This window comes from Prionailurus viverrinus, chromosome D3 (assembly GCF_022837055.1).
Source record: "Prionailurus viverrinus isolate Anna chromosome D3, UM_Priviv_1.0, whole genome shotgun sequence".
Classification (NCBI taxonomy): domain Eukaryota; kingdom Metazoa; phylum Chordata; class Mammalia; order Carnivora; family Felidae; genus Prionailurus; species Prionailurus viverrinus.
In genome coordinates this window covers 36,441,557-36,462,900 of record NC_062572.1, presented here as the reverse complement: position 1 = coordinate 36,462,900, position 21,344 = coordinate 36,441,557, and the positions used below count along the sequence as shown (strand labels likewise).

General features: G+C 34.8%; 1 protein-coding gene across 3 annotated transcripts in view; it reads left to right on the top strand.

The window, feature by feature from the left end:
* ANKRD12 (ankyrin repeat domain 12) overlaps positions 1-21,344 on the top strand; it is a 126,271-nt gene that overhangs the window by 41,447 nt on the left and 63,480 nt on the right. For 2 of the 3 annotated variants that reach the window (XM_047827346.1, XM_047827347.1), the window contains exons 3-5: positions 6,370-6,517; positions 13,280-13,348; positions 17,305-17,451. In XM_047827346.1, the coding sequence (XP_047683302.1) occupies positions 6,370-6,517; positions 13,280-13,348; positions 17,305-17,451 (364 nt within the window). The remainder of the gene's footprint in view (positions 1-6,369; positions 6,518-13,279; positions 13,349-17,304; positions 17,452-21,344) is intronic. The other variant, XM_047827348.1, reaches the window with a different exon arrangement.

The following is a 21,344-nucleotide window of genomic DNA, read 5'->3' as shown; positions in this document are numbered from 1 at the left end:
AGAGGGGTCAGTAATGGTGTCACAGTAGAAAAGTTACTTAGTCTGGATTCTCAAGGATGACTAAGTGTTTGGCCAGCAGGAAAGTAGGAACAGAGGACAGTCCAAGATGTAAAAAAGACCTAAATCTGTTACAGTAATAGATACATATAAAGTTAGGATGTGGCCTGTGGAGGATGGAGGGTGGGAGGTAAGCATTAGACAGCGGCCAGTTCATTATGGCCTGATGTGTTGCTAAGGAACTTGGAATTTATCCTGTAGCCATTGGGCCAAAAGGGTCATAGTAGAGACCAGTTAGAGTGTTTTTTAAAAAATCCAAGCAAAAGGCAGTGTGGGCAGTGGCTATGGGGATGGAAAGAGTTTGGCAGACATAAAAGATGTTGAATGAATTAAACTTGTGTATGTAGAAAAAGTAATCTGGATCCACCCTGAGTTTGATTGAACTATTCCTTGAGAAGGAATTTAGGAAATAGAGGAATTGTTGTTTTCAGAAGAATGTTTGGTTTGTACTTGTTGAGTTGGCCATCAGAACATCCAACAAGAAGTATTGGTAGGCAGTTAGATCAAAGTCCAGAACTCAAAACAGCTCATTGGAAATGAGGATTCGTTGAAAAGGTTAACCTTATCATTATGGAGATAGAACCCAAAGAGAGTAGAGCAAGAAGGAAGGAGAATATGCCTAGGGAAATTCAAATACTTTCAGAATCATTGAGAGATGGGAAACAAGGACAGAGAACCAGGAGAGATTAAACAGAAGAGTAGCTAAGGGGGTCTATATGCCAAGTGCCACAGAGATGAACAGGAAGAAATGAGGCCACTGGATTTTGTCAGCTGGGATACCTTAAAATGTCTTTGTGTGGTAAAAGTAATTTCAGTAGAATTGTAGGGACGGAATACAGTGCTAGATTTGAGGAGAGAATTAGAACTTTCATTTCTAAATGTTTGAATATAGTGAAGGTTGCATTTGTGAAATTATATTTGGGCTGCTTGATGTCAGCTTGTTAAAACTTCTTTCTTCCTGGATACTTTGTATGTATCTTTTGAAAGCTGCCAGTAAATATACAGTAGTGGCAGAGCATTGGCCTCATAAAAATGTAGAAACAACAGCAAAAAGCAGACATTTTTCACTAACATTTCTATTAAAAACATTGCTTCAGTAAGTTAAGAATACTTATTAATCATTAGATTTATACAGGGGAGTCTGGGTGGTTCATTCGGTTGTCTGACTCTTGATTTCAGCTCAGGTCATGATCTCACATTCATGGGTTCGAGCCCCACATTGGGCTCTGTGCTGATAGCTCCAAGCCTGCTTGGGATTCTCTCTCTCTTTCCCTCTCTTTCTGCCCCTCGCACTCTCTCTCAAAGCTAGATAAACATTTTTTTAAAATCCTTAGATTTATATCATAGGAAGAATAAATACAGAATATTATATATTTCCTTTATGAACTTTTGGCTTACCCAGAGTGATATATTTAACTGTTCTCAGTCTCTGTTCAATCATTCAGTACTTTTTCAAGATCACATACTTATTTTGTTTGGGTAAGGGTCAGAAACTCTTCTGAGGCAATGCACATGGTGCTTATTGCCATGTTTTACAGGATTTCTGAGCAACTTGACATTGAAAGCTGTTGTTAAAAGTAATTTTCTGGGGTGCCTAAGTGCCTCAGTCAGTTAAGCATCCGACTTCAGCTCAGGTCATGATCTCGTGTGGGTTGGAGCCCCTCATGGGGTTCTGTGCTGACAGCTCAGAGCCTGGAGCCTGCTTCAGATTCTGTGTCTCCCTCTCTCTCTACCCCTCCCCCTCTCACTCTCTCTCTCTCTCAAAAATAAATAAACATTAAAAAAATTTTTAAAGTAATTTTACTCAGTTTTAAATAGATATTTGACTGCTTATTTGTACCTTAAGAAGAGGAAGGGCTGTAATTTCCTGCTTATAGACCATGTTAACTGCTGCTGCTTACAACAAAATGAAGTTAGAAGGGAGGGTAGGAGAGGAAGCACAATCATATTAGTCAACTGTATATTTGCAAAGCATATTCTTTTGTTTGTCTTTTCTTTAGTGAGTGAGTGGCCCTAAAGCCAGCCTCAAGCTTCTTCTGAGTTTTTTCTTCCATATAATTTAGAAATGAGTATACAGCTGTTCTGATAGAGACCTTGTTTACAGTTTAATAGGACACAAACTGTTGCCATTATGAGATCCTAAATAAAATAACCTGAACCAAAATTTAATTTCTTAAATATATTAAATAGAGCATAATTTTAAATAATAACATTCTCTAGCAATATACTTTTAATATCAAATGCTTTCATTATCTCATTAAATATCATAATAGGGGTTCATCAAAAATGTCTACTCATAATTCTTCATATAGTTTATCCTTTCACTAAGATGTGGGATTTTTTCCCATTGATTTTAGTTTTTAGAAATTTTTCTGTTTCAGCTATAAATTAGTATTTACGATTTGTAGATCAAAATCTTTGATAAAATCTTTTATGAAAATCTAAAATCTAGGTTAAATTCATGAAGTGTGTGGGAGTAGGTGTGAATCATTTAACTTTCTAAGTAGCTGTCTTATCCTTTCCATCAATATAATTCAGACTTTCATTATTCCATAGCCTAGTGATATAGAGAAATTTTTATTTTACCATTCAAGTAATGTAATACATGTTGGTTATAGAAAAATTAGAAAATACATAGAAGACTAATGAAAACAAATTGCCTTATAAAAAACCATCAACAATCTGAGATTGTACCCTACCCTACTTGGAAGCTAATCTGTTTCATGGATGCTGGCAACAGATGTGAAACTCTTGAGTGGAATAGAAAGGAAAGTTTATTTCTCATAGGCAATAGTAGTAGTGATCTATCAGCATTTGTGCCTGTAACCTGAGCCCTATTTCTCACAAGGGGATACAAAGAGAGCCAGGTGACAGCTACACATAAAAGGGGATTGCCGTACGGGAGAAGAACCCCAAATATTTTGTAATGGACAGTAAGTCTATCAGAACTTTGCCCCAAAGGGAGAAACTGTTTATTATATGGAATAGTAAACGGATCTGCTCTTTGCTCCAGGAGGAGATCATATCTTCCAATGCTGTTCTCCATATAGATATTCTTGAAAAGATAGTCCCAAAAAAAAAAGGGAGTTAGTGCTTCTGCATGTAAGAGGTGCAGATATGCAAGAGACCCGTGGGGAACTGTCTCCCCACACATTAGTAGTGCTGTTACCCACAGATAGCTATCAACATTTTGGGTTATATCCTTCAAGAATTTTCTATGTACATATTTTTTTCTGAGTAAATTTTTACCTTTTCTTTTTTCTATCTTAACTGATTTGGTAAAGGCTACCAGTACATTGTCTAGCAGTAGCAGTGTTAGAAAGTCATTCTTGTTTTGCCATTGATGCTTTGCTGTTACTGATTTATTGATGTATAGTAGACCCCAAATGATACATTGACATTTTTATTACTGTGTATGGTAGCTGTTGTAGGTTATTGAAAGAATAACAGTAATATAAATGAAAAAGATTTAAGATATTTTGAAATAATCTAACAGAGTCCTAGACTTTCCTATGTCATGGATATGGGAGAAGAATGTGCCAGTGATTTGTTCCTGGATTGATACTGTATTTATATCATTTGGTAATACAGAAATTTCAGGACAATTGGATATAACTATTTTGAAAGTTACTTTCCCTAGATCTGAAAATAATTTTTAGAGTTGAAGAATCTCACAAAAACGCTTTGTTCAAGTAACACTTCCAAGGACAATTTTATTTTACAACGAACAGAACTAGTTGGTAGCAGTTGCAAATGTGCACCCTGATCACCCTGTTGCAGAGGAGAGTATGATCAATATGTTCTAGGGAACATTTTCCACTCAACGTGTTATCAAATTATTTTTTTTAACTTGTTTTATGGCACAGTACGGTATCTTTACTTACACAGGTGCAAGGGAAAAGGGACATCTTCGTGTTTTTCTTAGATTCTTTTATTAATAATAAAGACTTAATATTTCTAAGGCAAGTCTCTAGAATTTTGTTGGTTAACTTTGTATTAATCATGCCTTTTTATTTCTGATGCTTTGACATTGGGGCCTGCTGATACTGGGGAGACTGCCGTTCCCATGGCTGGCCAATTCCCAGAGATCTTAACTCACTTGTGACCATATATTTCATATGCAAACCAATCCAGAGTCCAAACCCAACCACCAACTGTATCCAACTCTCACATTCTGGGCCACTGTCCCTGCCCTAATAAATTACATGAGAGCCATGTACCAGACAATAAGAGAAACAGTGCCCATACCCCAGAAACTGCTGCAAGCCAGGCCTTGCCTTTTCTTTCCTGAGGAAACCACAATAAAAGCTTTTGCCCACATTTCCCTTCTCTCCCTATGCCTCCTGACCCACCGTGGTGCTACCCTTTGTGGCCCTATGTGGTGTATAGCATGCCCTCCCTTGGAAACTGAGTAACAAACTGCCTTTTCAGTGACAGTAGTCACCTGATCTGTTGGCTTCACCATACCTTAATAATAATAAAACTACGTTTTTAAAACAACCTCATAAACAAAATACATGCCTGTGAAGCTTGATTTCATTGGCAGAAGTGGAAAAACAGCTCAAGAGAATTTAACTTTACAACTGAGAAGTAAATAATATAAGGCTGTTATTCTTCAGCAATCTTTATCAGTTAAGATACAAGGAAATCACATTCTCTTCCTGATTTGTTAATATATTTATCAAAAATGACTGTAGACTCTGTTGAGATGTTACTTTGTCACCTGTTAAGATCATCATATGGTTTTTCTTTAATTTTTTGATATGGTGAGTTGTCTTAAAGAGATTTCTAATAATTATTATTATTGTTTTCTTTGGGTGAGCCTGCTTGATTCTAAGTTTTAAGACACTAAATTTGATTTGACAGTTTATTTAAGATAATTTACTTTTGCATTTATTTCATAAGGAATTTAGCTTATAACTTCTATCTTTTGGTATGTTTTAGACTTAAAGATGGATTCTAATCATACCTTTATGCTGCAGTATTATTTACATGAAATGGGAAATATCTGTTCCTTGAACTTGTTTTAAATCTCTTGTAAAATCTTCTGGGCTCTAGTACCTTTTTGTAAACTTAAAATCTTTGGGTATGGATTTATTGTCTTCTATGATCATTGGTCTATTCAGGTTTTTTGTTTCTTTCATGAGTCAACTTTTAGTAATGTGTGTTTTCTAAGAAAATAATCTTAAAATTTTAGTGATATAAAAATGAATACAGTATTTTTTTTTTTGTAACTTTTCCATAACCCCTTTGGAATTGTATGTAGGTCTCAGTCCCAATCTTTATTATTTCTCTTTTTCATTTTCATGATTGGACTCACTGAAGTCTTATTCTGTTGCTCATTTAAAATCACCTTTTGGGGCGCCTGGGTGGCGCAGTCGGTTAAGCGTCCGACTTCAGCCAGGTCACGATCTCGCGGTCCGTGAGTTCGAGCCCCGCGTCAGGCTCTGGGCTGATGGCTCAGAGCCTGGAGCCTGTTTCCGATTCTGTGTCTCCCTCTCTCTCTGCCCCTCCCCCGTTCATGCTCTGTGTCTCTCTGTCCCAAAAATAAATAAAAACGTTGAAAAAAAATTTTTAAAAAAAAATAAAATCACCTTTTGATTTTGTTGGTAAATTCCACTCTAAAAACACTATTTTGTTTACTATCTTATTTCCCCTTTTCCTTCCTTTATTTTCTTTTCTTGGGTTGAAAGCTGGTATCTTCTGCAATCTGAGTCTACTTCTAACTTGCTTCTGAGAATCTCTACAAGTATCATCTCTCATTTATTATCATAGATAGTTTGGGAACTGTTCTTTTAAGGTGATGTGGCTTATTAGTTCTTAGTGTCTGGCATGTTTTTCACAAAGGAGGTCTTATAGCCCAGTAGATGTACAGTACCAATTCAGATATTAAAATTATAATAAGTGTGAACTTGATAATGGCTGTAGACCATGAAGGTAGGATATTCACCTGGAGTGGGTACGGGATATTAACAAAACACAATATATTTTATTGTATCCAGAATCACTTTTTCTGATTTATATATTTGTTCATTGATGGTGACATGTATATTATGCTTACAGAGTTTTATTCAAGATTTTTTGTTTTACTGTTATTTTAAAATTAGATTGTTAAGTAAAAGTAGTAGAATATGAGACAAGTTAGAAAAAATGATACAGTTGTTGAAACTGGCTCTTGAATACATTAAAGATAGTGGTTTGTAATATGTCTCTACTTTTGAATATATTTTAAAATTTTCTTCATAAATTTCTTAAATACTGTCTTGCTTAGCTAATATTGTTATAACTGTATTCATATTTGATTTTTAATAGAGTAAAGACAAGATTGCATCATACAGTAAAACTCCAAAAATTGACCGAAGTGATGTGGGCAAGGAGATGAAAGAGAAATCGTCCATGAAACGTAAACTTCCTTTTACCATTAGCCCATCAAGAAATGAAGAACGAGATTCAGACACAGGTAGAATAATTTGTTCTCTGATAAAATCTTAATCATTCTTTTACTGTGATTTGCTTCATATCATTCCTCTTGCACCCCATTTTTATAGAGAAATATTTGTATTTTGGTATTTCAGATATATCATTTTGGGGCAGAAATTCATTGTTTCTCACTCAAACACGATTTCTAATCAGATAAAAACAATTTGCTTCTTTCCTTACTCTCAGGTTTATTACAAATATCTTACCATTTTCAGAACTTAATTTCTTAGATAGCATTTCAGTGATGAAAATTTACTCTGATATACAGCATAGGATATGTTAGAGTTGAGAAAAATGTGAGTTTTTGTGGACACAGTAGTGAACCCAACAAAGAAAACATTTAGGCATTTTAGATTCAGAAATGAATCAGAAATATGCCCTCCCCACCCTGAAAAAAAAAAGAAAAAAAAGATGGAGGCTTATTGCCTTAGCCCATTCATGGTACTTTTTTTCTTCAAAACTCATACGTCAGAAATGGTCCTTGACATCTGTCAATCCCGGTTGTTCATAATAGATCAGAAGTAACTTGTTACCACAATCTAATAAACTACTAGATTTTGTTAGCTCTGAACTGATCATTTCTTGAAACTAATATAAACTTGACTGTTATGTGTTTATCATGATTATTTTATCCCTTGCATGAAATATTAATAATGAACTGTTCTTAACGTTTCAGCTTCACTCACAGAGTTACTGTCCCATTCTGAGTTTATGTAATATCTTTCTGGCCATCTTAATCATCACTTTAGAAATAATCTTGACTGTGGAATCTGAACATACTTGAAATGCCCTGTGCTAACATAGCTTTAGAAAGTACTTAAATTTTTTCATATGTTTTTAGTAGGTAGGTCTCGTTTTATGTATTTATTTTGCTGTCTGTCTTAGCTTGAATTAGAAATTGTTCTTAAACATGACATTTTTAAGCCTTGAAAATTATGGGTTTTTTTTTTTTTTTTAGCAGTGATGAAGAAATTTTGTGCTTTGTTCATGTTTTTAAATTTTTAAAAAATATTTATTTATTTTGAGAGAGAGAGAGAGAGCAAGTGCATGAGCAGGGGAAGGGCAGAGAGAAAGGGAGAGCGCGAATCCCAAGCAAGCCCTGCACTAATGGAGCCTCTGCCTCTCTCTCAAAATAAATAAACATTAAAAAAAAATTTTAATAAAAAATATCAATAGTAATCAAAGAAATACAATATAGAACAATTGACAAAATCGTTGGCCTAAATTGTACCAGGTAGTCACTGGCCAGAAATAGGAACTTGCTTTAGTTGGTCTAAATTAAAAGAATATATTGTTGGAGGTAAATACAAAAACATTTATCCAAAACTAAAAGGTTGTTAACATTTGACTTATTCTTTAATTTGGAATTTATATAAGTAATTATTGATGATAGTGAAAATTATCTTAAGGTATGTGTATCTCTACTTAACTTAGAAGAGCAAAAATAACCCCAGGAAAATGTTAAGTTGTAGAGAATTTGTTCAATTTTGGTAAATCCAATGAAGCAATATGATTTTTACTCTTAAAAATAACATTATGGAAGAATACGTGAAGTAAAAAGATGCTCATAGCATTCAAATTTTAAAAATAGGTTATGAAATAATATGTACTGTTTGCATTAAAAGCCACATTGTGTATATTTATATTTGTATGTATGTGCACACAGGGCATATATTAACACATGTTTTGAAAGATAAAATTGTTTAAATATAAAAGACTGTTTAGTGGTAGAACTAAGCCAAACCTAGCTACTGTATTATGGGCCCAGAACAGAAATGTAAATATTTTAACCCTGACTTAGGTTAAATAAAAGAATGGGGATAATAATAAAAGATTGGGAGTCGGTTAAGCGTCCGACCTCAGCCAGGTCACGATCTCGCGGTCTATGAGTTCGAGCCCCGCGTCAGGCTCTGGGCTGATGGCTCAGAGCCTGGAGCCTGTTTCCGATTCTGTGTCTCCCTCTCTCTCTGCCCCTCCCCCGTTCATGCTCTGTCTCTCTCTGTCCCAAAAATAAATAAACGTTGAAAAAAAAAATTAAAAAAAAAAAAAAAAAAGATTGGGAATAAGGACAGAATGTTAATAATGTTACTTAGCTCATCTCTTATAGCAAAGGAATAACTGATACTGTCTACAACTGAAATACATCGTTTTTAAAAATATTTACTTCAACTTTTTAATCTTTATTTAAAATTCTTTCATGTACGTTTACATATAATGTATTTATATTTTAGTGTATGATCTCTCTTGTAGAAAAGAAGCAATTCCTTGAGTTTTTCCTCTTCTTCTTCTTCTTCTTTTTTTTTTTTTTTTTTCCTTAAGTTCTCAACCCAGTGTGGCGCTTGAACTCATGACCCTGAGGTCAAGAGTAGCCAGCCAGGAACCCTAGTTCCTCTTCTTTTTATGTTGGATTAAAATAAAATCTTTCAGCTTTTTATTTTAAAATAGTAACGTATATATGATATTTTTGTTTGTATGTAAATTAACACACACACATACACCCCAGTTCCTTTCTCTTTATATATATTTAGAGAGATGCTTGGAATGGTGGCTACTAAATGTTAACATTCTGTTTCCAAGATTTTGAATGACTTTTTACTTTCTTTGTTTTTTGTAGGACTTGAATTTTTAAAATAATGAGCATAATTATTTCTGTAAAACAGTTTCTTAAATTTTTTTTTTAAGTTTATTTATTTTGAGACTTCTGCGCATGCATGTGTATGCACATGCGAGCGAGTGGAAGAAGGGAGAGAGAATTCCAAGCAGGCTCTGCAGGTCAGTGCAGAGCTCAAAGTGGGGCTCGAGCTCATGAACCATGAGATCATGACCTGACCCAAAGTCAGACGCTTAACCAAGTAAGCCACCCAGGCACCCCAGTTACTTTTTTAAAAAGATATTCATACTTTTCAAGGAAGACTCAATGATCTGCCAAATCAGAGATACTGCTATCAACTGGATGAATCATTCTTAGTCTTCATTTTGAGATACCCTAGTGTGTCTTAAGCTTTATAACTCTGAATTATTTAATATTTATTAATTTTTTAAAAGATAACACTTTTAAAAAGTAATTGCTTAACTAGACAAAATTTGGGGGAACGTTACAGCATAATTTGAAGTCATGCCAGTGGGTCCTTACAGATGTGTCATAATACTATTTATTTCAGCAAATTTCCAGTATATCTGCTTATATCATTTCAGTATCCCACATTGTCCTATCCTATTAGAGAATTCCCATAAATTTTGTCTCATGAAATGTTAGGAGATGAATATATAGAGTGACAAGAAGACAAATTATTCCTTATACCTATAGCTTGCTTTGTCACTTATTTTTAGCTTTTATTTTCAGTCTCTCCTTGTCTAGAATCCTGGCAGGATAAGTTAATTGTAGTTACAGTAGAGGTAAATCATAGCATAGTGTTTATTATCAGAGGCTTTGGAGTCTGACAGGTCAGTGTTGTGTCCCTACTCAGCTCCCTACTTGTCCTGGCCAAAAAAAATTTGAGGCCTTTGTAACTCCCAATTTTCTCATCCGTAAAAAAGTACATGTAATACCAGCTTCAGAGAATTGTAATCTTTCATTGGCATAGTGTGTAAAATCAGTTTATGATATGTTAATTGAAACAAAACCGACAAACACTGGCTTAAAATAGATTGAGATTTTTTTTCATCTACTGTAATAAGGCCAGGAGGTATCAGTAGTCTAGGGTTGTTACAGTAGTTCAGTAACGCCATCAGGGACTGGGATGTTTTCATCATTCTGTGCTCACCCTTAACTCATACGTGGGCTTTGTCCTTAAGCATTTTGTTGTAAACTCACAGAGTATCTTCTGCCTCCTCCTGGCAGAAAGTACGAGAGGGAGGACCCAACGGCAAAGTATCTTTTTTCCAGTGAGTCTTTGCCTTTTTATTGATGAAACAATCTCCCTAGAAACTTCTGCCTGCATCTCATTGGTTAGTCTACCTTAGTTACAAGGAAGTCTGGAAAGTTAACTACTTTCAGTTGGCTGTATTGTCACCCTAATCAAAACTGGTGTCCTTTTGTTAAGAAGGGGAAAATGAATATTGGGTAGCTATCTTTCAACACTGACACTGTATATAGGTTTTAGTATAGTAATTAATAACTAAAAACTGCTGTTATCTCAAATAGTTATTGTTTGTACCTAAGTGAACTTTATTCCTGCACTATCAGTCAAAAAATCATACTTCTTTGTTTTCCTAGTCTAATGGCATCCAAGGGAAAGCCACAATCCCTTGACATGAAAATACTAATAAACAGCTGTCTTGAGGGTACACATGAGAGGTCTCTTGTTGGCCTTCAAACTAAACATGCAGTTATTTTGTTATGATTAATGTCACCATGAGCATCTTTGCATATTGTATTTTTATTATACCCTGAATTCTTTCTTACACATTCCCAGGAATAGGGTTACAGGATTAAGGATTAAATATTTCTGTCATGTTTCTCTGAAATAATTATACCTAGTTACAAAGCCACCAGCAGTATATGAATGTTCTTTAACCTCAAATAACATTGGGGTACGTTTTTCTTTAGGTTTGATAGATCTAATGTCCTATAGAAGTAAATCAGTGGTACTTCATTATATTTAGTTTGTATGTTTAAATAAGTAGAAAGATACAGTGTCCTTCACTTTTTAAAAATCTTTGTTTTCATTTATTTACTAATTTTTTTCTTTTGGCATATGTAGATAATGCAGCATGAGAAAATCCAAAGAGACACAGTATGACCTGTTCCCAAAGTCCATGGTGGCAGTTGTGAAGCATGTTCAGATGTTTTAAACTAAATCTTCTCTGCCAGCCAGCCTTAGAAGTTCTATTTTCCTGATGCCGTTGAAGGATTTACCCTGTTTAATATGACTCAAGCAAATTTGGAGAGAGGAACTTTTTAAAAAAGAAAACAAAAAGAATATTTCTGGTAAAAACGTTAGAGTAGCTAATAAAATCAGTGCTTTGCCTAATAAGGATGATCACCTTTTGATGATTTTCATGGATATTATTTATTACAGATTTTCTTTTGTCCCTCCCCCATCTTTGAAACTTTTACTTTAAAAATTTTCAAACGTATAGTGCAAACCTTTTTAGTCATTCTTGATTTTTTTCTCTTATTCTCTTGCAACCCAAAACAGAATATTAACTAAAAAGATGGCTTTTAAAATACAACTATTGTTTGTCTTACCTTGCTACAGAGAACATATCAGGGAGGGATAATTACTCTGCTTGGCACTCAGTGTTTTACAGAAACCTCCTAGGTAACCCTAGTCTCAGTATAGCACAGAGGTGGGTGAGTCAAGGGACAAGATATGGAAGCTCTTAAAAATTCAGCTCCTGAATTAAATCCTTATAGAATACACATTCAGATGCACCAAATATAAACATACTTATTTGAGTAAAAGCCAAAGGGTGTGTGGAGTCAGGGTGGATTAATTTATTGCCAAAGGTAGATTTCAGTAAACTTTTGCCACTTCCTTATATTAATGAATATAATTGAAAATTTAGTTTATTCACTATGCTTTAATCTGTTGCAAAAATATGATCTGCTTTTAGTAATTCATTTAATTCAACTTGTTGGCACAACTTATCGGTTCCTGCTTTTTCTTTTCTTTGCAGTATATGGAGCCCATTTTTGCTTGTCTTTAAGTGGAATGTCAGATATTCTTCATGGAATTTTTCTAGTTGCTAACTTTATATGTTCAGTTTAGAAATATAAGTCTTCATTAAAAACTTGTCATTGAATCCACTTACCCACTTGGTTTAGAATTGGTCTAAATGTTATTTTATCAGTTATTTTCCTTTCAGTTGAGTGAGCCTTCCTCAACACTAAACTTTTTGGCTTATCTTTAAAAGTTTCAAATACTATGTTTTACTTGTTCTCTAAATTGGTTTCTTTTTTTTTTTTTTTTTTTTACCCCAACACTTGCTTCTTTATACCTGACTGAACTCATGAATAATAATAATGATTCTGGAAAGAAAAGTGTATGTCAATAAATTGAGTATATGAAGATCAAAATAATATTGTGAGTTAAAATGGCATGTTGTTTATAAGTAAAAATATCTGCTCTGGCCATATCGCCAAAAGTCAGTTGGTGATATTTTTACTTGTCATGAATTGCTAGGCCGAATTCCATATTCTTATCTTAGCTGATAAACTTTGTTTTGATTTTAGGCTGCTTTCTAAGACGTCTTATATAGTGGGCAGTGTAGTAATTCATACCGTTTGAAATGCGTATAATTTATAGAAAGGTCTGTGGTCTAGAATGATACTGCAGTCCAAAGTGTTCCATTGTTTTCTGAGTAGTTTGGCATTCATAGAACAAAAAGGATTGTTGAGGTCCTTTATTCAAGTTTTCTAAAGACAAATTCTAAACAGAAAGACAGTGATAGAGGACTGCCTCTTTTATCATTATTCAGAGATTGGAAAAAATAAAGCTTCAAAGGAGATCTCTTTTAATAAATAGCATCAGTAGTATCTATTACTGCAAACTGCATGGTTGTCTTTCTCAGCTTTAAGAGTCCAATTGAAAAAACTGAAGTCTTGGCCAAATTGAAATCTTCAGCCAAACCTGTGTTTTAAATGTGCTTTTGGCTTTACCTTAAAAATAATCTTTTGGAAAAACAGTGATAGATCATTGACTAAACTAGTGGTCTTTTGAAAAATGTTGGTTTGTTGAATTCTGCATTTCCCTTCGTGTGCTTTTTTTCTTTTCTTCTGTCTCTTCTTATTCTGTAGATTCAGATCCAGGACATACAAGTGAAAATTGGGGGGAGAGACTTATATCTTCTTACAGGACATACTCAGGTAATTAGATTATCAGGGGCACCTGTTTAGCCAGTGGTTTCTGTCACATTTACAAGTAATTGTTGTACTATAAATAACTTCCTTTCAAACCAGTATATAAGTATCGTTGGTTGAATAAGTGAACTACATGAGTGACACTGAATTTTCCAGTTTTTGTTTGAGGTGTCTGGTGCATCATATCCAACATGTGCTATTAACATTTTAAGCAGGACTACTATGTACCACTACTCAGTAGTTGCACAGCACAACATGGGGCTACCGTTCACATAGAAACCAGTATAAAATTCAGCCCCTTGGAGTTGTGCAGTGCAGCAATTCCTATGGGAAGATACTCAAGGTCCTTGGTCTCTTTTGCTCTATACTCTTTACAAGAGATACACCACATGTACTGGTTTTGATAGTGTCATCTTACTATTTAATCATGCATTGTTTTTTAAAAAAAATTTTTTTTTAGTTTTTGGTTGAACTGTCTTTAGCCTATTGACTTTGCTGCCCATGTTGAATTTAACAGTGGATTAAAACAACAGCTTTCCTGGAGAAATGCCATTACCACGAACTGTGTCGGAACTGCTTTATTTGGCTATGGCACCAGGTTAGGCTTCATAATTGCTCCAGATAGAAGAATAGAGGAGAATGTATAAGTGCTATCTTATGTGAAAACTAGTAAAGTGTTTTGATTGTCCTTTTTTTTTTTTAATGGGCTTATATTTTTATCTTTTAATTTTTTTATAATATAAAATATTGTTTAGTCCCTGGGTGTCCAAGTGTCCAGTTTTCAGCATATGACATTTAGCTAATAAAAGCTGAAATAAACCTTCTGTTTCTGGTATATTTTATATTTTATAAATTTGTGAGAGAGGTGTAGAGCCAAATATTACTCTTAAAATTATCCTGAAAGGTAGTAACTGAGCTGATAAGGCAGTACCTGATTATCAAAATTTGGGGATAAAGAACATGTTTACAATCAGCATTAAATTTAAAAGGCCTGCGCTCTGTGGAGTTGGGTATACATTTCTATAACAGGACTCCTCAGGGCCTGGGTATACCTGAAAGAGGTATATGGGATGAAACTATCCATGATCTGAGTAGTATTGCTGGAAATCAAAAGATAATAAGCACCTACATTTTAGAAATTCTTGTAGATGCTTTAGAACCAGAGAGCAATGGCAACATTTTTTTCTCAGACTTGAAGTGCATTCCAAATGTGATTGATTTAGTTACATTCATCTGAATTAATGGAGTTACAGCTCCATTGCTCCATTCCTTCCACAGTGATTGCTTTGTGGGGAAGTATCGTATTCTTTAGTTTTTGAGAGGCTGGTAGGTTTATGAGCCAGTTCCCCAAGAAAGAAATTTGTTTCTTCTTCTTAATATACCCTACACTTAATTGGGATGTGACTGTATTGAGCTTTTTGTTTATTCTGACAAGTCCTGAAAAGAAAGCATTCATTTTTGAGATTATAAGACTGAGACTTCTCTGTATTTCTAAAGATCTTCTGAACCTCGAAATAAAGAATGTTGGATTGTGGATAATCCATTTCTCTGTTTTTCTTTAGTCTTAAGTAAGTCACTTGGATTTTTCTTTAAAAATCTCTAGAGTGGTCAAGTGGAATTTCAGTTCTAGAGGAGACTGTGCTAAATGAGCACGTGTCAGTATTCCTCTTTGTAAATTTTAAAATTCTGACCCATTTTTTGGACAAATAGTTCAGTTGTCAAACTTGAGAAGTACCTAACTTTCTCAAATACACGTGATCATTTTTTACTTATGACTGGTCAGGAAATAAGTTCTTCACAGTATAGATCCCACATAGTCAAAAGTTTTGTTGAATGCTTTACACTTGAAAAAGCACACTTTGGGACATACTAATCTAACACAATTTTGAAGAATGGTATTAATCTAGCTATCTTACACCCAGCATCTGTTTACTTACCTTCTTTTCCTATCTTATGTAAAGCATGAACTCAGACAAATGACTAAGGTAAACTCAATTAAAGAAAAACAGAGTTCAGATTGGATGCTAGTATTTAATTTGAATTTTTGCTTAATGTATCGCTTGAGAACATATTCTTTTTAAAACATTGCATGAAATGTAATGAGAAGCAGAAAATTCATTGTTTTGCAAGTGAGAAAATATGAAAATTTCCCCAAAATTTAAGAAAATATTTTAAAGAAAGATTCTCTGTATATTTTCTTCATTTTGTTTCCTCCAATTACTACATGTCACTTCTTTTTAAAAAAATTTTTTCTCCTTTTTATAAAATTTTTACAGCGTTAAATATTTTAATTTTAGAAAAGTACATTCGCTATATTTAAAGATTTGTTATTTAGGCAGAAAATCATTAAAACAATAATTATGGTTCCTCATTAAATATGAGAGAACAGAAGCATACAGAATATTATTAGAAGAAAGTATATGTTTTGGAAAAAAAATGGGCTTCTCTTAAAAACCTGTAAGGGCTTTATAATAAATTTAGTAAGTTAGATGAGACACTGTGCTGAAACTGGATTTATACTAAAGTGGACCATTAATGATAATAAAATAAGAAACAAGAAAATAAACAATATTTAGAACTATTAATAAAGGCTGACTTAAGTAAATCTTGAAGTTTTTTGTTTTTGTTATGTAAAATTAAGTATCAACACGATGGACATTTTAGGAGCTATTGAATTTTGAGTGATTTCTGGGCAGCAGAGTTTAAATATTCTGATCTCTTAATTTTTCTAGGCCATTAGGATGCCAACCATTGTATCCTAATTAAATAAGTGGCTCGCTGCAAGAATTACTACTTTTAAGTTCTTATGCCTTAAATGATTATATATTTAACAATATTTAAATAATATCAAATTATAACTAGTTTCTTGAACTTGCTAGATTAATAAATGCTTATCACCTGGAATAGTCTATCTGTTGGCCACATCTGCCTAGGAAAAAAAAAATGCAATATTTACTACTAAACCTTCCCTTCTTCCACTTTTGCTGTGTTCTATGTTTATTTTTGAAATTTACTTATTTATCTTTGTTAGTCCACCTTTGCAGGGACCCTCAATCCCCGATCAGTAATTCTCAGATGATTTGTATAGGATTTCCCAAGAAATAAGATGTCTAGACACTTAATAAGCAGACATTAACTCACACCTGAATTATCTGCCAGAGAAGTCCTAGAACAGCTATCTGTATCTCTCTGACTTACAGAATCCAGTTCCACCTGAAGTTCCTGGCACTTGATGGGGAATGCTGGCTGCATTGCCAAAGGATTTCCCAAGTAGCTCAACCTGAGAACTGGCTTTATGATGAATCAAATCTCTTTGAAAAAAATCCTTAGACATTTTGGATCTTTGCACAATCTCTGTTAACCACCCCCACATACCCACACACATGCAGAATCTTTAATTTGCTCATTTTTAACTTTGATCAGGATCATTCCATGTTCAGTTATCCTGTGTCTGGGATAAGGTGATCTGATGCTGTTTTTCAGTAATTACTTCGTGTGATGAGACTTGTCTTAAATACTTATCTCGTTAGATTATACAAATCATCAGTGGAATTAGGGAAGTAATTTGAAGGAACATTGCTAATAAGGACAGCAGTAATTAAGAAGAATAAAACTATAATGAATGAAGAGAAGCTTCAAAGATGTGATACTAAGGAATGTTTGAAGTGTTGTTGAGGAAGTTTAATTTTAAAAGAACAAATAGTTAAAATACAAATTATACTAGGAATAAATTTCCAAATCTTAATTTTCAGAAAACAGAATTAATATATGTTTTTTCAAAGCATTCAGGAGGAAAATTGCTCATATAATACAATAAAAGTCTAGTGTTCTTTTGTTAGCCTATTACTAGTTTATGTTTCTCAAATACATGTATAGCATCTGTTTTTTAAAAGTTTTCTTATGTTTTGCTTTTCAGTACTTGCATTTGTTTCAGATTCTTACATATTTGTTAATAATTCCAGAGAAAGAAGGTCCAGAAAAGAAGAAAACAAAAAAGGAAGCTGGAAATAAGAAGTCCACGCCAGTTAGCATTCTTTTTGGTTATCCACTCTCTGAGCGGAAGCAGATGGCACTCCTTATGCAGATGACAGCAAGAGACAACAGTCCAGGTACATCATTGAGTACATGTGTATTCTTAGTTTGCCTCAGATTCCACCCTTGTCTTAACAATTACTTTAAATTTTTATTTTTCTTGTATTTAATAAAAATTTCTTACAAGTTTGGGGGCACCTGGGTGGCTCTGTTGGTTAAGCGTCTGACTCCAGCTTGGGTCATGATCTCCCGGTTTGGGAGTTTGAGCTCTGCGTCGGGCTCCATGCTGACAACTCAGAGCCTGAAGCCTGCTTCAGATTCTGTGTCTCCCTCTCTCTCCTCCCCTCCGCCTCGCACATGTGCACGTGCTTACTTTCAAAAATATTTTTAAAAATTTAAAAACTTGTTGTAAGTATAATTTTACGTTTATTTGGGTGATAATTGTTTATTGTCTGTATCCTCCACCAGATGAGAATCTATACAGGAACAGGGGATCTTTGCACTTAGTGGATATTCAGTAAATATTTGTCAGCCAAATTGGGTAATTTAGAAATGGTCATTCAAAAAAAAAAAGTCCATTGCTGCACTGTGTGCTTTCACCTTACTGAAGCATCTTTACTCTAGTTTCTGTAAAGCTGCTCCTAGGTTTATAGTTTACTTTTCAGTTGCTAGCACCCTGCCGATAAACTGGTAATATTATCACATTAGTACTTTTATTTATTTAGTTATTTTTTTAATATGAAACTTATTGTCTTTTTTTTTTTTTTTCAACGTTTATTTATTTTTGGGACAGAGAGAGACAGAGCATGAATGGGGGAGGGGCAGAGAGAGAGGGAGACACAGAATCGGAAACAGGCTCCAGGCTCTGAGCCATCAGCCCAGAGCCTGACGCGGGGCTCGAACTCCCGGACCGCGAGATTGTGACCTGGCTGAAGTCGGACGCTTAACCGACTGCGCCACCCAGGTGCCCCCTTTTTTTTTTTTTTTTTTATGAAATTTATTGACAAATTGGTTTCCATACAACACCCAGTGCTCATCCCAACAGGTGCCCTCCTCAGTACCCATCACCAGTACTTTTAGAAGCCATAATGTAATCCATGCTTTATTGTTTGAGATCTAAATTATTTTAAAAGGGAAAATATTTGTGATATGCTATGTAAATTTATTTCGTATTTCATTTCACACTTCTGATTAATGTGTTGTACTACGTGTATGTGTGTGGGTGGGGAAGAGTTATTTCTATACTGTGCTCTCCAAAAATAATTAGGATGGGTCACCAGCAGAACCAGAACAAGGGAACTACCCAACTCACTAATTTTTTTTTTTTTTTTTTTTTTTTAATTTTTTTTTTTTCTCAACGTTTATTTATTTTTGGGACAGAGAGAGACAGAGCATGAACGGGGGAGGGGCAGAGAGAGAGGGAAACACAGAATCGGAAACAGGCTCCAGGCTCTGAGCCATCAGCCCAGAGCCCGACGCGGGGCTCGAACTCACGGACCGCGAGATCGTGACCTGGCTGAAGTCGGACGCTTAACCGACTGCGCCACCCAGGCGCCCCTAATTTTTTAAAAGCTATAAAAAGCTAGGTAAAATCCAGATAGCTGGGCACAGATGATAATTACTATTGACCATTGAATGCATTCTGGCAACCAACAACACAAAATTTTAAGTTGTATAGTTCTTATTAACTAATAAAGTAAATCAGTTTTGTCTAGAGAAAAAAAATTTCTTTGGGCTCTGAATTCAAGCATCTTTATATAAGATTTTGGGTAACTTAACAGACACTGTTGAAATGCATTGAAAAGGATAGTTTTCTCTGGTGAAGCTTTCCCGTATTGGCTTTTTAAAAAAACTATGACAACATGGTAAAATTTTTAAGAGCTTCTATGTATTGTAGTTTCCATCAAATCATTGGTATATCTAATCTTTCACTAATGAACACATTAGGGCTTCCTGCTTTTTTAAGTAGAGCGTGTTGTTTTTGGTTATTCTCCTGCCTTCCGCCCCCCCCCCCCCCCACCTAGTTTTTGCATGACTGTAGCCAAATTAAAGATCCTATGCATTGTTGGGGTGCCTGGGTGGCTCAGTCGGTTAAGCGTCCGACTTCGGCTCAGGTCATGATCTCACGGTCCGTGGGTTTGAGCCCCGCGTCGGACTCTGTGCTGACGGCTCAGAGCCTGGAGCCTGTTTCAGATTCTGTGTCTCCCTCTTTCTCTGACCCTCCCCCGTTCATGCTCTCTCTCTCTCTGTCTCAAAAATAAATGTTAAAAAAATTTTTTTTTAAAAAAAAGATGCTATGCATTGTTAAAACTTCAAATGTTTCTGTAAAATGTTGACCTTGTGTCAGATATAATAGTTAGATGAGAAGACTTTTATTTTTAAGAACTCATTTTGTTACACCATGAATTTCTATCCTTAGAATAAATTAGGAGGCAAAAAGTTAATCTTGCCACGTCTCCAGTGTTCCTTCTAGAAGTTTTCTAGGTATAAACATACAGATACATGTTTCATTGTAGAGTTTTTGTTTTTTTTAAATTTTTTTTTTCAACGTTTATTTATTTTTGGGACAGAGAGAGACAGAGCATGAACGGGGGAGGGGCAGAGAGAGAGGGAGACACAGAATCGGAAACAGGCTCCAGGCTCTGAGCCATCAGTCCAGAGCCTGACGTGGGGCTCGAACTCCCGAACTGCGAGATCGTGACCTGGCTGAAGTCGGACGCTTAACCGACTGCGCCACCCAGGCGCCCCTGGTTTTTGTTTTTTTTAAAGCAAATTCTATCCCTGACGTGGGACTTGAATTCACAACCCCGAGATCAAGAGTCACATGCTCCACTGTCTGAGCCAGCCAGGCTCTCTATGTAATTTGTGTTTTAAAATTTAAATAAGATCATACTATAATGCAGTTGATTCTTTTCATATAAGGATTTTTAGTCAACTTTATTAATATATGTAGAACTAGAGTGGAAAACTTTCGAAATACGAAGCTGTTTGCCAGCATATTAGCATACGCGTAGTTTAGGATTCATTTTATCCATTATGTAATTAATTTCCCCTATTTCTGTTATGTTTACCCTGGTTGCCATTATGGATAGTACTATTTTTATTTTATGTATATGAATATTATTTTGAAATGGCTAACAAAATTTTATATGAATTAATTCCTTGCAAGTTGCTTGGATTAAAAAATAAGTCCTTTTGTTTTTAAGAAACTGAACAGCTAATTTTAATAAATAATTTGACTATAAAGATTATAGTAAAATTCCTTTATTCATTCAACAAGTATTGCATGAGTACCACCGTGTGCCAAGGAGTCTTCTAAACAGTTGAGATACAGTAACGAATAAGATAGACACTAAGACTGTGTCTGTGCTCTTATGGAGTGTACTTCCAGAAGTCCAGATAAGAAACTGTTACTGACACAATGCACTTTAAAATCCAAAATGTAGGGGCGCCTGGGTGGCGCAGTCGGTTAGGCGTCCGACTTCAGCTCAGGTCACGATCTTGCAGTCCATGAGTTCGAGCCCCGCGTCAGGCTCTGGGCTTATGGCTCAGAGCCTGGAGCCTGCTTCCGATTCTGTGTCTCCTTCTCTCTCTGCCCCTCCCCCCTTCATGCTCTGTGTCTCTCTGTCTCAAAAATAAATAAACGTTAAAAAAAATTTTTTTAAATAAAAAATAAAATAAAATCCAAAATGTAAATTTTAAGCTTTTTTTCTTATTGGGGACAGAATGATGTTACTTGAGTGCCCTAATCATGTCAGTTTGCAAGAAAATTCCTATATGATGCTAGAAAATTATTTTCCATAGACTTTCCTCTTAGAACATTTGTTTCTTTTAAATAGTTGTAAATTTTCAGAATTAATTATTAGCACTGTACAAATGTCTGGAATCCTTAACTGATTAAGAAACCTTTTGTTTTGTTTTTGTCCCAGTAGTTCTAAAATGGGGACAAGAGGGAGAACTTTGGTTATTA